The sequence below is a fragment of the Callorhinus ursinus genome, unplaced genomic scaffold (genome assembly GCF_003265705.2).
Source record: "Callorhinus ursinus isolate GAN/ISIS: 27379988/994484 unplaced genomic scaffold, GSC_fseal_2.0 scaffold38, whole genome shotgun sequence".
NCBI lineage: Eukaryota > Metazoa > Chordata > Mammalia > Carnivora > Otariidae > Callorhinus > Callorhinus ursinus.
This window is the reverse complement of record NW_027397100.1, coordinates 11245128-11261122: the sequence shown is the minus strand read 5'-3', so window position 1 is coordinate 11261122 and position 15995 is coordinate 11245128. Positions and strand designations below refer to the sequence as shown.

The following is a 15995-nucleotide window of genomic DNA, read 5'->3' as shown; positions in this document are numbered from 1 at the left end:
TGCATGTAACTTCAGAGCCCATGTCTTCTGTCTTTCTGTCTTTGCACTTGGCTGGCTGGCTGGCTGGCTGGCTTGCTTATTTATGTATTTATGTATGTATGTATGTATTGATTGATTGACTGACTGATTAATCTCTACACCCAACGTGGGGCTCAAACTCATGACCCCGAGATCAAGAGTTGCATGCTCCACTGACTGAGCCAGCCAGGCTTCCCTGCACTTGGCTATTTTTTTTAAAGATTTATTTATTTATTTGAGAGACAGAACGCGCACGTGTGTGCACGTGCACATATGCAGCAGGAGGGGCAGAGGGAGAGAGAGAATCCTCAAGCCAGCTCCCAGCTAAGCATGGAGCCCAACATGGGGCTCAATTCCAGGACCCACATATCATGACCTGAGCCAAAGTCAAATGTTGACTCTTAACTGACTGAGCCACCCAGGTGCCCCTGCACTTAGCTATTTTCAAGGTGGCATTTCCAAAGGCTGGTGCTCAGTCCCTTCTGCCAGGCTGCAGCATAGAGTTCTTATTTTAATGAAAGCCAGGTACCTATTTTTTTTTAAAGATTTTTTATTTATTTTTTATTTGAGAGAGAGAATGAGAAAGAGAGAGAGAGCATGAAAGGGGGGAGGGTCCGAGGGAGACTCACTGCCGAGCAGGGAGCCCGATGTGGGACTCGATCCCAGGACTCCAGGATCATGACCTGAGTCGAAGGCAGTTGCTTAACCAACTGAGCCACCCAGGTGCCCGAAAGCCAGGTACCTTAATGAATGGGTCTACCTGAGGCTGACACTCTGGAAATAGGGACTGAGGCACAGACAACAAAGAGTCTTCACTATTTCAAAGTCGTTTCTAACAAAATGACCACAATTTTCAGAACAAGAAAATTCACATTATGCAGTATCTAGTCACAGATAATAATTAAATTAAACAGCCTACAGAAAGACTACCCACAACCACTGCAAGAGAAACTATGTCTTATGAAGACCTAAGTCATTCCCATGCCACCCTAGAAAGGGAAAGTAACTCTAAGTAAAAGGTTCTATGTATAACTTTTGATTCTTTATTTCCTGAGTATACAAACTATTCAGCAACAAGGTAGCAAAATAGACTCTCATACACTTCTTATGGGAATATAAATTGGTAAAATTCTTGAAGGCAATTTAGTAACAAATTTCAGAAATCCTAAAGAAGGTACACACCCAGTGATACAATAATTCTATTTCCAGGACTTCACTGTAAGAAAATAACTATACATGGGTGTGGAAATTACTATATAATAGAAAATTAACTGTAGTATTATTTAAATAGCTGAAAACTGAAAAACTAGCTAAGTATTTAACAGTGGAAGTTGGCTAAAGATTTTTTACACATTTCAGGGGCACCTGGGTGGCTCAGTCATTAAGCATCTGCCTTCGGCTTAGGTCATGATCCCAGGGTCCTGGGATCGAGCCCTGCATTGGGCTCCCTGCTCAGTGGGAAGCCTGCTTCTCCCTCTCCCACTCCTCCTGCTTGCGTTCCCTCTCTCGCTGTGTCTCTCTCTGTCAAATAAATAAATAAAATCTTAAAAAAAAAAAAAGAATTTCTACACATTTCATCCATACAATGGAATAGTATGTAGCCATTACACATGGCGAGGTGTTTATTGATATATGTGTAGATTATATTATTGACCCCAATTCTCACCCCTCCCTATGTCCAGGCTCTTTGTTATATAACTTTGCAATGTCCTCCCACTGTGGACAAGATGGAAGTCTCCACCACGAGCTCAGCCATGTGTTGTTCTGATCCACAGGATGTTAGCATGTGTAATGCAACCAGAAACTTAAAAAGTGCATGCCTGATTGGGCTTGTTCACAGTTGTACCTCTGCTATCACTATGAGAACACCATGCCTAATTTAGTCCCCTGGTCCAGGAGGATGACAGACATGTGGAGAAGAGCCCAGCCTAGATTAGCCAACTACAGCCAGCCATTAATGCATGAATGAGCTACCAAAGAAACCAACAAACTGCCTAGGCAAGTCTAACCTAGATCAGCTGATCCCTAGCTGACTTACAGATATATGAACCAAGTAAAGGCTTACTGTTGCTTTAAGCCACTAAGTTTTGGGGTAGTTTGTTAAATAACAGTATTTAAAAGTCTGAAAGAAAAAAGAGGGAAAAAATCTGGAAAAATATACCCCAAATGCTAACAGACTTCCTGTTAAAACTGGTAGATTGATCACATGTATATCCTCCTCTCTCCCTCCAAAAACCTCACTAAAATGACAATAAAGGAATAAAACTTGTCTTAAACAAAAAGGAGAGGAGATTATAGCAAAATAAAGTTTAATTCAATAGCAGAAACATAAAACAGGTGGAAGAGGGATAAATGACTGAGCAACATGGAAGAAATTACAGTTTAATGGCCTGCAGAGAGGAGCAGCAATAAATATCAGGCCAACTCACCCCCTTGAGTTTCCAAGAAATTCAGCACCTTGAAGGCATCAGGTACTATGGAAAGTGGGGGTACAGAGATGGAAATCAAGCTGAAAGTTTGTATACAGACCAGTCAGAACCCCAGGTCACATCTCATCTATGTGCAGCCAAGTGACAACCCCTACATACCCCATCTTTCCACCTACAATCCACCCCCCGAGACCACAGTTCTAGAGAACACTCACTAAAGAGGACAGGTCTAAAGGATACTATGCACAGTAATGGGTTGAGGGGAAGTGTAATGAGATTACATAAACCCTTTATACTGCAATCAGCCACATCACCCGTTCCTGTTCTCTCAACTCTAGCAGTTGGTCACATGAGCCCCCCACCCCACCAAAACTCCATCTTGGTTACCCTTAGGCAGGACATCGGATTCTTCTTTGGAAAAACTAAATGATTTCAGAGAAAAAAAAACCTATAAATGATGACATTTAAGGATACCTCAAGATAAAAGGCCAGCCCACTGCCTGATCTCCTTTCAGTAAAACTGATTCTGCCCATTCACAGGGTCTCAAATGAACATGTTAGTGCCAGTTTTAAGTAAAAAAACAGACAGCCAAAGATTATAAATAAGAGAAAACCCTCCATGTGAAAGACAGAGCCCAAATCAAACAGGAAAAGAAAAAGGTGGTGGGGGGGACCAGAAAGACAAAGGGACTATGTGTAGAACTGATGGAAACTAAAAAAACAACAAAAACTCAAGAGACAAGGGAGGATATTGTGGTGATAAAATAATAATAGGATGGTTCAAAGAAACAACTGGAGATGAAGAAAGAACTTCAAAATATAATTAAAGAATTTGGGGCGCCTGGCTGGTTCATCCGTAGTGCATGCGACTCTTGATCTCAGGGTCATGAGTTCAAGCCCCACATTGGGCATAGAGTTTAATTTAAAAATAAACATAAGAATATAAAAACAGATAAATATATACATATAAAATTTTAAAAATTTAAAAATTCAGTAGAAGAGTTGGAAGATAAAAACATAGTAGTGTCCCAGCAAAAATAAGAGGAAGTCATCAAAAAAGATGGAAGAGTCCATTGAAAATAAAATGCAAATTAGATCAGTCAAGAAAAGCCAACATCCAATATATGCCCCAAACAAGAGGACAGAGAAAATAGAATTTGAAAACTAGTACAAGAACACCTTTTAGAACTAAAGGACACTGTTGTCTAAACTGAAAGGGCCTACCAAGTGCCCAGCATAATAAATGGAAAAAGACCCATGTCAAGACATGGCGTCATCAAATTTCAAAACACTAAATCTTTCAGAAAACATTAGATTACATTTAATGGCATCAAACTGCTTAATAGCAACCAGGATGCTAGAAGACAGTGAAGTAATGCCTTCAAAATTCTGAAGGAAAAGTTTTTCCAGTCTTGAATTCTATACCTTGTCCCAATTATTTAGTGCTAAACTAGAATAAAGACATTTTTCAGACAAAGAATGACTCAAAATATGTATCTCATACACCTCCCCCCCTTTTTTTTAAGATTTTTATTTTTAAGTAATCTCTACACCCAACATGGGGTTCAAACTTATAACCCCGAGATCAAGAGTCGCATGCTCTACTGACAGACCCAGCCAGGTGCCCCTCATACACCTTTTTTTTGGAAACTACTAGAGGAAATACTTTAGCAAAACAGAGGAAAAAAATCAATGAAGGAGAGAAGGAATCCAGGAAAAAAGGGAAACGACACGAGAGAATTATAAAGGAAGTCCCAGTATGACAGCTTTGTACCAGGCCCAGAAAACAACCAGGACAGAAATGAGGCAGGATGGAGGATGTGTGAGAGAGGTCTTCAGAAAAATAATGGAACTGATACACTGTTTGATGCATTTAAATTTTTTTTTTCATTTAAATATTTTTTAAAAACTGTTCGGCACTTGATAGGTCTAGCAGAACAGCTGGGGAAAAGGGATTGCTACAAAAAGACTAAGCAAAAACAAAAAAAACAAGCAAAAAAAAAGAAAAAAGAAAATTATTAACCCCAGGAAAAAGAAAAGGTTATACAAGAAAGAAAAAGTAATCATAGTTACTACTTTGCCCAACAATGAATAATACATACAGGGTCATAAACTATAGGTACTGACTACTGATTATCAATCAAACCTGTGATACAACTTCTCTAAGAAAATTAGGCAAAGGGGAAGTGATGATACAAAACAGCTGAATCTTTATCTCCCATCAGGGGAATGCAATAAATAATGTCTAAAATTTATAATTCAGAAAGTAGCAATATGAGATCTTACTTAGAAATATGGAAGTAGGAGAGCCTGGGTGGCTCAGTCGGTTAAGCGTCTGCCTTTGGCTCAGGTCATGATCCCAGGGTCCTGGGATTGAGTTCCGCATCGGGCTCCCTGCTCAGTGGGGAGCCTGCTTCTCCCTCTCCCTCTCCCCCTCCCCGCTACTTGTGCTTTCTCTATCTCTCTCTCTCAAATAAATAAATAAAATCTTAAAAAAGAAATATGGAAGTAAATACCAGCAAAAGCCAGAAAGTAGTTCTTTTGAAGTTGACCTAGGGATGGGAAGAGAGGCTGAGGGCTACTATTCTCATAAGCTTTTTCTCAGTTTTTCTGTTTGTTTTTTATTTTTTTTATTTTTTTTTAAGATTTTATTTATTTATTTGAGAGAGAGAGAGCACATGAGAGGAGGGAGGGTCAGAGGGAGAAGCAGACTCCCTGCCGAGCAGGGAGCCCGATGCGGGACTTGATCCAGGGACTCCAGGATCATGACCTGAGCCGAAGGCAGTCATTTAACCAACTGAGCCACCCAGGCGCCCCTGTTTGTTTTTTAAACTTACTTATTTTTTAAAATAATCTCTATACCCAGCTCAGGGCTTGAACACATGACCCCAAGATCAAGTGTCGCATGCTCTTCTGATTGAGCCAAGCAGGCGTCCCATTGTTTATTTTTTTCCAACTGTGTTAACAATAACTCTCTGAGTAGTAGAATTTCAGCATCTTTTAATTTTTTTCTCTTAGCTTATCTAAATTTCCTATAATAATCTTGTATTACTTGTGTAATTCAAAAAAATATATTCTTAAATGTTGGACTGCTTTTTTAAAAAAAATCCACAGCAGAAGTATTATAAAACCCTGCACAAATCAGGGACTGAGCTTTACGCTTTCCTCTGGGGCCTTACCTTTTATCGTGGTCAAAATGAAGAAAGCAATGAGGGTGTTGTTGACGGCACAGGTAGACTTGGCAACACAAGACAAGATGGTGTAGGGATTTAAGAGATAGCTGGGGAAAAAAAAAATGTTGGCATTAGTAATCCCGGTCGAAGCACCAGGGAGTCCTGGCCACCACAGGCAGGCAATTCAAGAGATTTACTAACACCATACTCAAGGGAAGGCAACTTCTTAGAAATGAGTTCTCTTAAGTAAAAGAGAATGAAATGGGGTTGGGACCAATGAGTATAAGATGCTGAACATTCACTGCCTATTCTGTGCTACATGGTATATCGTCACAGAGATCCAGTAAACTAGCAACACCATTATTCCTCCAATGGAGAAACTGAGACTCAGTGGTTAAGGAACTTGCCCAAGGTTTCATAAGCTAATCAATACATTCAAAATCCGGACTTTATGGTTCAAAGGCTATGTTCTTTTTATTACTTCAGATATCATAAATGATAAAATTTTACCAATTCCCACACAGTCATATATTTTAGGAATGGCTACAGTTATCTTTGAAAACCAGGAAAGTAATTTTTCCTCAATCAGGCTCCCAAGCTCTGATGCAGGCTACCCCACCTTTCCTCCAAGAGGCCAGAGCAGCTTGCCATTAGCCCTCTTGGTAGTCAAGCTATATCTACCAAGCCAGACCCCTAGGACAGGGTAAGTATGTGCTGAATTCCACAAGCTGGTTGCCACAGAACTTCACAGGGCATCTTAAACTTCCACTGGGAAGGAATTAAACTGAAAAACCTAGTCTTTTTCTGAGGTGGAAAAGAATGGACTGAGAAATGAATTTAAAATGCTGATTAGGGAAATTTTACATAGTCATAATTGATTATTATTTTATTTCATTTCTATCCTGCTTTCACAAAAGATTTGAGGCCGCTCAAATGAGAACAGATAATAAAAGCTAACAGCAAAATAAAAATAGAAATAAAAAATTAAGACCAGGAAAAACGTAAATAGAAAAAAAATAAGGGCCAGGGGAAAAAAGACCAAAGGGTCTTTTACAGCACTGTAATAATCAGCTTCAAATCTGGCTCTGAGTTTCCTGGCAGACAGAGTGAAAAGGGACACCAGTTACGTAATCTGATTATTAGATAGGAAGAAACATACCAGCATGTCAGGGACAGATTATAATTATTATTCACCAGTAAAGACCTTAAATCCAATACCTCCCAGGGCTGTTAAGATTAGCAGTTCTAAAGCCAAAAGCCCAGAAATTGTTGGTGTTTTTTTTCAACAATTACAGATAGGCCTGTTACACAACCCTTAAAGAAATGGCTGCTGCTATTATAAAAGTATCCCCAGGAGATATATGAGTCCATAAGGGATTCATAATGTTGCTAAACCTCTGGTTCTATTAGGTAGTTCCTGCCAATATTTTCGAAATACATAGATATGAAAGTTGTTTGGTGGGAGAGGGAAAAAAAGCCATTTCTAAATAGCATGTGATGTTCAAGAAGCTGCACAGCCACCTATTTGGAACACTGAATAGGAGATTCAACACAAAGCAGAGGGTTGAATAAACCGTCCTCACAAGGCCCCATCTAATTCTGAAGTTCTAAGGTCAGGTTTTTCCATGAGGAAACTTATCTGTCTTGTTTACGGTGTATCCCTCGAAGCTAGTATATTATTAATATTCAGTGACTGTTAGTTTGACTGAATAATTGTCACATTTGCTTATCTCCAGAATACAAATGGGAATAACCTGGAAGAATTAAATTCACTGGCAGCACTGAGCACTCCCCGAGAAATCTTTTACAGAGCTTCAGTAAGTTCCACTCTCCCATACTGGTCTGCCAGCTGGGATGGGTCTGTTTGGCTAGTTTTCTAAACTACAAATGGGGGACTAATTGTACATGAAATATAGGAGCTGCTCAAAGTAATGGCCACAGAAAGATCAGAATTTTATTCAATCCATATATACAATTAAAGAACTTTTTTTTTCTTTTGAAACACTGGTTACAAGTAGGCTGGAGCCCAGATCAGCATAGAGTGAAAAAGCATTTGTGAAGGGTTGATTGTGCATGTCCCTGTGTGAGGCTTTGTCCCAACAGAAACAGAATGGCTCTGTCTCTTTTGCTGGCCAGAACCCCAGTTGTGCAACAGAACCACAGCAAGTACTTGATGACTAAGACTGCAAATCTCCAAAAATACAACAAACAACATGAGAAAGTCTCATCAGATTTTCCTTGCATTTGTTGGCACTGAGCCCCGTTTTGTCAAAGAATACTTACAACAGGGCCACTTTTAGAGGGATGTAACGCATCTCCATGGGGGTTCGGATGAGTTCGGCCACATCTGGGGCATACTGGTCTAGTTCTAGGAGGAGTTTCTGCTTTTTAAACTGGAAAAAAGAAATGACAAAACACATTATTTCCTATTGACTTTAGAATGAAGACAGCAGTCCTTCCATGGCCCAAATGGCCCCACCTGGTCTGGCCCTAGCTGTGTAGGCTCAGCTCACACCCACCTGTCCCCTTACCTCTCACTCTGGCTTCCAGCACCATGAACACACCGTAACCCTCATGCTCCCAGGCCTTTGCATTTGACCTGGAACAACCTCTTCTCTTTCCCTAGTTAGCTCCCACATCACCTTTAGATCTCAGTTAAATCATTTCTTCCTCAGGAAGACACACTCACCCCCCTCAAGTAGGTAAAATCTCCCTATAACGTTCTTTCATAACACTGTTCACGGTTACAACTTTCTTATTTATGTGACTAATATCTGTCTCCCTCACTAGACTATGAGTTCCATGAGGGCAGGGACGATGTTTATTTGCCAGGACCTGGTACAGTGAGCAAACAGTAAATATCTACTGAATGGGTGAATGAATGACTGAGTGGCAAAGCAAGGTTCTCAGCCATTCTGAGCAGTTATCATTGGGGCCCCTGGGTGGCTCAGTCAGTGAAGCGTCTGCCTTTGGCTCAGGTCATGACCTCAAGAGTCCTGGGATGGAGGCTCCCTGCTCAGCCGGGAGTCTGCTTCTCCCTCTCCCCCTGCCCCTCCCCCTGCTCATGTGCGCTCTCTCTCTCAAATAAAATCTTAAAAAAAAGAGTAATCATGAGTGGCCTAAGGACTCCAAAGTTCCATCGGCAAAATGAAATATTTTCATACAAAGTAAAATGATCCCCTGAATGTCACAGTATCCCAGGTTTTCTTCCAAGCTCTCCCGTTTCAAGTTTTTGACTTCCATAGAGGAAGTGGGGAATGGCCATGATGAAGAGAAAGAGGACCACTGGGTGTGGCTGGGCAGCTGGACAGTCTAGAGGGAGTGAGATGGGGGCGGAAAGCTCTTGCCTTCCCCTGGTGTGTCCCAACAAGTTCATGGGTGTGCTCCAGAATGAAAAAAAGTTAGGCAACCCTATAAGCAAACATGGGTCAGACTATAGATGGAAAAAGCCTCTGAACCCAAAATGGGGAGCTTTGCTGATTTAATGGTCAGAGAATCTTATTTCAAGAGTATAAAATCAATGCTGCAACCGATTATAAAAGAGTAGTACAGGGGAGCCAGAGTAGGGAGAACTTAACTGAGCATGATAGAAGATTTAATGATGAAAAAGGCACGTGTAGAATACATATTGTATCGTGCCATTTACACAAAGTTAAAAGCATGCAAAATAATACTACATGTTATTTAGGGATATATACAAAAGTAGCAAAAGTTAAGGCCCTGTGGGGGGACGATAAACAGTAAATCCACCACAGTGTGAACTGGTGAGAGGGAGAACAAAGAGGTGAAAATTTCCGAGGCGAGTATATGTGTAATATATTTATTTTTTATTTTATTTATTTATTTGAGAGAGACAGTGTGCAAACATGAGGGGGAGGAGGGGCAGAGGGAGAAGGAGAGAATCTCAAGCAGACTCCCCAGAGTGCAGAGCCCTACACAGAGCTCGATCCCACGACCCCAAGATCATGACCTAACCTGAAACTAAGAGTTGGACACTCAACCAACTGAGCCACCCAGGTGCCCCATGCAATGTTTTATTTTTGAACCTGAAATAGGTTCACACTATGTATTATTCTTTACATATTTTTGCATGTCTTACATATTTCATAATTTTTTTAAATGGAAAGCTTTAAAAAAATTTTAAAGATTCATCTTTCAGTTCAAAAGAAAATCGAGGAGTTGGGATGCCTGGTTGGCTCAGCCGGTTAAGCGGCTGCCTTCGGCTCAGGTCATGATCCCGGAGTCCTGGGATCAAACCCCACATCGGGCTCCTTCTCCCTCTGCCTGACACTCCCCATGCTTGTGCTCACTCTCTCTCTCTGATTTAAAAAAAAAGGAAAAAGAAAATTGAGTTATCACAGGAATACAGGTAAGCCCACACTTCTTGCACAGATTTAAATAGAGCCTTAATCAGAAAACCTGAACAAACTTCAAAAACCTCCCTTTGATCATCTTTGAGTGTTCAGGTTCAACAGTGGGAATTATCATCAGTAAGAAAGTTACACTACCATTCACAGGTGGGGCTGTTTAATTAAACAGACAATATATAAACTAAGGTGCTTTTATCAGAGGGGCTGGCTCCACAGACAAAGCACTTAGTGAGGACAGCTGCAGCGGGGGTAGAGGAAGGAGGCCCTGCTAGCTTAAGGGTCCTGGAGTTCCTGCAAAAAGGTGGCCACCTGGATGGGGTGAGACCCACAAAGGAAACAGGGAGTTGATCCAGAAGCAGCCAGAGAGACAGGTGGGAATGCAGACCCATTCGCAGGCTGGAAGCCAGCCAGCAGGACTACAGGAGGAGATGGGGACAGCTCAACAGGCACGTGTAGATCCTACACAGAGGTGACACTGTGCCAACAACTAAAGAAAAGTACTTCCTTGTCACCTTAATCTTCCAAAATACTTTGAAACAGGAAGATTTTATGAAAGGAGAGTCTACAGGAGAGAAGGGCAGTCAGGTCAGCATTCCCCAGATTCTCTGCTACATCTCTTTTTGTCTCCCCCAATCTCACCAGCAAAGCCCCCATTATGCCTGGCCTCACAGGCCCAATATTGACTCAGCTCCCTGAAGAACAACAAAAATTCCTTTTAAAAATCCCCACTGGATCCAGTCAGCGATAGGAAAATGGCTAAAAGTCTAAGGAAAAGTGAGGGGCGCCTGGGTGGCTCAATTGGTTAAGCGACTGCCTTCGGCTCAGGTCATGATCCTGGAGTCCTGGGATCGAGTCCCACATCGGGCTCCCTGCTCAGCGGGGAGTCTGCTTCTCCCTCCTGCCCCTCCCTTACTGCTTCAGGCTCCCTGCTCAGCAGGGAGTCTGCTTCTCCCTCTGACCCTCCCCCCTCTCATGTGCGCTCTCTCTCTCTCCCTCATTCTCGCTCTCTCAAATAAATAAAATCTTTAAAAAAAAACTCTAAGGAAAAGTGAACACACACACCAAGAAAATATTAAAAGTATAAAAATAAATGAGGTTAAAGAGTACAATTTAAAATCCAAAGATAAGTATTTCTAGATATATTCAGCAGCCTTGACAATGAGGAGATTTAAAGCTACCACAGTGGGCGCCTCGGTGGCTCAGTCGTTGAGCGTCTGCCTTCGGCTCAGGTCATGATCCCAGGGTCCTGGGATTGAGCCCAGCGTTGGGCTCCATGCTAGGGAGGAAGCCTGCTTCTCCCTCTCCCCCTCCCCCTGCTTGTGTTCCCTCTCTCGCTGTGTCTCTCTCTGTCAAATAAATAAATAAAATCTTAAAAAAAATAAAATAAAAAATAAAGCTACCACAGGCTGGGGCGTCTGGGTGGCTCAGTCAGTTAAGCATCTGCCTTCGGTTCAGGTCATGATCCCAGGGTCCTGGGATCGAGCCCCGCATCGGGCTCCCTGCTCCGTGGGAAGCCTGCTTCTCCCTCTCCCACTCCCCCTGCTTGTGTTCCCTCTCTCACTGTGTCTCTCTCTGTCAAATAAAATCTTTAAAAAATAAATAAATAAAAATTTAAAAAAATAAAGCTGCCATAGGAGAGGTTAAAAGTGGCCTAAAAGGTAATTACCTAGGTGCACTGTCTCTGTGATCATTAATCACTTTATACACAGATGCTTGTGTGCTTTTCCATACGCATGTTATATTTCAATAGAAATTTTTGAATTAAAAAAAATCTCCAGGGTGGAGCTAATTTATCTCTGCATTCCTCAGCTTGTGAGGAGACCAAGACCTGAGCCGAAGGCAGATGCTTAACTGACTGAGCCACCCAGGGACCCCTAAGATAACTCTTTTAGCAACTTTAAAGTATACAGTATTAACTATAATCACCATGCCATACATTAGATATATAGAACTTACTCATAACTGGAAGTTTGTACCCTTTGACCAACATCTCCCCATTTCCCCCACCCCCAAATGCACCCCCTGGGCAACCAGCAATATACTGTTTCTGTGAGTTTGACTTATTTATTTATTTAAAAGATTTTATTTATTTATTTGATAGAGAGAGACATAGCGAGAGAGGGAACACAAGCAGGGGGAATGGGAGAGGGAGAAGCAGGCTTTCCGCGGAGCAAGGAGCCCGATGCGGGGCTCGATCCCAGGACCCTGGGATCATGACCCGAGCCGAAGGCAGATGCTTAACGACTGAGCCACCCAGGCGCCCCTTATTTATTTATTTTTTTAAAATTTTATTTATTTATTTCAGAGAGAGAGAGAATGAGAGAGAGAAAGCACGAGAGGGAAGAGGGTCAGAGGGAGAAGCAGACTCCCCACCGAGCAGGGAGCCCGATGTGGGACTCGATCCTGGGACTCCAGGATCATGACCTGAGCCGAAGGCAGTCGCTTAACCAACTGAGCCACCCAGGCACCCTTATTTATTTATTTTAAATTAAGCTCTACGCCCAGTGTGGGACTTGAACTCACTTCCCCAAGATCAAGAGTGGCATGCTCTACCAACCAAGCCAGTCAGGTTCCCCAGTTTGACTTTTTTTTTTTTTAAAGATTTATTTGAGAGAGAGAGAGGGAGGGAGTGCACATTCGTGTGAGTGTGGCAGGGGAAGGGCAGAGGAAGAGAGTCTTTTTTTTTTTTTAAAGATTTTATTTATTTAATTGACAGAGAAAGAGACAGAGAGAGAGGAAACACAAACAGGGGGAGTGGGAGAGGGAGAGGGAGAAGCAGGCTTCCCGCTGAGCAGGGAGCCCGATGCGGGGCTCGATCCCAGGACCCTGGGATCATGACCTGAGCCAAAGACAGTCGCTTAACCAGCTGAGCCACCCAGGTGCCCCAGAGGAAGAGAGTCTTAAGCAGACTCCAAACTGAGCATGTGCCGACACAAAACTTGATCTCATGAGCCTGAGATCAGGACCTGAATGGAAACTAGGAGCCAGACATTTAACTAACTGTGCCATCCAGGCACCCCCCAGGTTGACTTTTTTTTTTTTTTAAAGATTTTATTTATTTATTTATTTGACAGAGAGAGACATAGCGAGAGCAGGAACACAAGCAGGGGGAGTGGGAGAGGGAGAAGCAGGCCTCCCGCCGAGCAGGGAGCCCAATGTGGGACTCGATCCCAGGACCCTGGGATCAGGACCTGAGCCAAAGGCAGACACTTAACGACTGAGCCACCAAGGCGCCCGCAGGTTGACTTTTTAAGATTCCACGTGTAAATAAGATCATATGGTATTGGTCTTTGTCCGACTTTAGTTAGCATAATGCCCTTAGGTTTATCTATGATGATCCAAATCCTCCACTGGTTTAAAATGTACACTCACTAGGTCTTAGTGATAAGTCTCTAAAATGTAGTTCTTTTTTTTTTTAAACTAATTTCTACACCCACTGCGGGGCTTGAACTTACAACCCTCAGATGAACAGTCACAAGCTCTACCAACTAAGCCAGCCAGGTGCCCCTATTTCAAGGGTTTTATAGGTCTATTACGCCTATAAATGGACCCTAAGTTAAAGATTCCCAATCTAAATATCTTATAAATCTCTTTGAGGTCCATAATTCTAGAATTCATCAGCTTTGTTACTAATGACCAGTGCCACAGAAAGGCAGACTGCTACTTCTGGTTCTATTACTTGGCAACAGAAGTGAAAATGAACCTTTCTGTATCTATTAGTAAAGCTGTCTTTGGTTTGGGTTTGACCATTCCAGGGCTGGCTTAACAGGCCAGTAGCTTCACTCCTACTTCTTAGTATTTTTAAACAGTTAGATCCTTAAGTACATGACCTTTGATTCTTTGTAGTAACAGAGACCAGAAGACTCCCCAAAACTCCACCAGTTTTGTCTCACCCACTGACTACTTACCACAACTTTATTGAAGTCCTGGATTGCAAAATACAGGGCAATAGCAGTGAGTGCATCAGTTATCTGTCAAGAGAAAGAGAAATACTAGTGTAGGAGGGATGGAATACTGCCAGGACCTAGAGCTTTTGGATGATAGTGGACTATTTGGTAATGAACTCAGGCAGAACCTCAACTCTCACTTTGACCATCCAAAGATAAAGCCTTTCAGGGAGATTTGACTAGAAAACCCTGAGGACTGGCGCCCATCAAGGCTTGTTAGCCTGGTGTACCACATCTGTTCTTTAATTGCAAGTCACTTAGGTTTTCTGTAAAACAGGAATAACACCCAATGCTTTGCAGGCCTGATGTACATCAAGTGCCTAGCATGAAGTAAGTCCTCAGTAAACAGCAGCCATTATAATGATTAAGGAAGACTTCAGCGGGCCTCCTACTTGACCCAGATTTTCAACCCTACATTAGGCAATGTTTCAAATTACTCTCTCTCAAAACCACCCTGTCAACTCAACTTTGAAGGTTATTGCTCCTGAGAGTCTCGTCAGGCCTATGTCCACTGCATGGAATCTCTTGGCAGAATGCTTAGGAAATTCAGGATGCCCTCTACACTGGCACCACAATTAAAACCAATCATAGAATCTTGGCGCTACAAAGTTTGAGAATACATAGTCCAGAAATCAAGTATAAGGAATTGGAACTGGTCAAATGTCAGAGACCATTCCCCATACTTCCATAACACTATCACAGTTCCTTGAATTCAAATTAAGGATAGGTTTTTGCTTTTATACTCTCAAGAGACTCCTAAGCTCCTAAAAGATATTTTTCTTAAGATAAAAGACTCTAAAGATATATACATATTGACTTTATGTGGAAGGTTACTCACCATAAATACCAATTCAGCATAGTCAATCAGGAAATGAAAGAGGTATATTATTAATGGAGTCTGTAGGAAAAAAACAAGCAAACAAACAAATTAACTTAAATCTTACTGTTATCAGTTTGCAGTGTAGGGAATGGGGAAGAAGCTATTCTTTCAGCAAAAATCTCTCTCTTTTCTGGAATACTATTCTATGCTAGTTGGCCAGTGTACATATGAGGGAGAATAATTTAGTGTCACTGAATCATTTTTGCCCTGGGGTCTATCTGCTGAACTGAGTAAAGAGAACAAAATATGACATGTGCTAAATATCTGTTGAGGAACTGAAAGCATATTAAAGGTATGAGGTAAACTTTATTTCTAAGCCATACAGAATAGCCAAGGGGAACTCCACAGCGGACCAAGATTACTGAAATCATAAAATAAATTGGGAAATATTTTCCCGCCTTTTGTCCTCTGAGATGTTTTATATCATTAATATTACTGCCTCCTCAAATATTTGGGAAAATTTGCTCACTGTGAAGTCATCCTGGCATGGGTTTTCTTTAAGAGAAGATTTTAATTACAGATTCAATTTCTTTCACAGTTTCTTGCCTTAAAGTCTTCTTTTTCTGATATCAGCATAGCTACATCAGCTTCCTTGTGTTAGTGTTTGCTCCCTGTATCTTTTCCTATATTTTTAGGTTCTACTTTTTTCTGTGTCCTCATATGTAAGATGTGTTTCTTAAAAGCAGCATATAATTACTTTTCTTTTTTGTTTTTAAAGATTTTATTTATTTGACAGAGAGAGATAGAGCACAAGCAGAGGGAGCAGGAGAGGGAGAAGCAGGCTCCCTGCTGAGCAGAGGAGCCCCATGCGGGGCTCGATCCCAGGACCGGAATCATGATCTGAGTCTAAGGCAGACGCTTAACTGACTGAGCCATTCAGGCACCCCTACTTTTCTTTAACCTAATCTGACAACTGTTATCTTTTAGTTGGCTTTTTAGTCTATTTACATTTAATGTAATTAATGATGTATTTGTGTTTAACTTTACCATCTTACTATTCTATTTTCCATTTGTCCCATTTTCTTTCTTGCTTGCTTCTGCATTTTTTATTATTCCATTTTCTCCTCTACTAGTTTGTTGGTCATACACTTAGCTACTATTCTTTCAGTGATTAACCTGCAAATTATGGAATAGATCTTTGACTTTAATTAGCATATAATATAAATTATTACTTTTAC

General features: G+C 41.5%; 1 protein-coding gene across 3 annotated transcripts in view; it reads right to left on the bottom strand.

The window, feature by feature from the left end:
* The window catches only part of PIGU (phosphatidylinositol glycan anchor biosynthesis class U), an 87114-nt gene that overhangs the window by 48505 nt on the left and 22614 nt on the right, over window positions 1-15995 (bottom strand). For 2 of the 3 annotated variants that reach the window (XM_025876639.2, XM_025876636.2), the window contains exons 3-7: window positions 14776-14835; window positions 13899-13961; window positions 7904-8013; window positions 5627-5727; window positions 2448-2492 (exon numbers count right to left, since the gene is read on the bottom strand). In XM_025876639.2, the coding sequence (XP_025732424.1) occupies window positions 2448-2492; window positions 5627-5727; window positions 7904-8013; window positions 13899-13961; window positions 14776-14835 (379 nt within the window). The remainder of the gene's footprint in view (window positions 1-2447; window positions 2493-5626; window positions 5728-7903; window positions 8014-13898; window positions 13962-14775; window positions 14836-15995) is intronic. The other variant, XM_025876637.2, reaches the window with a different exon arrangement.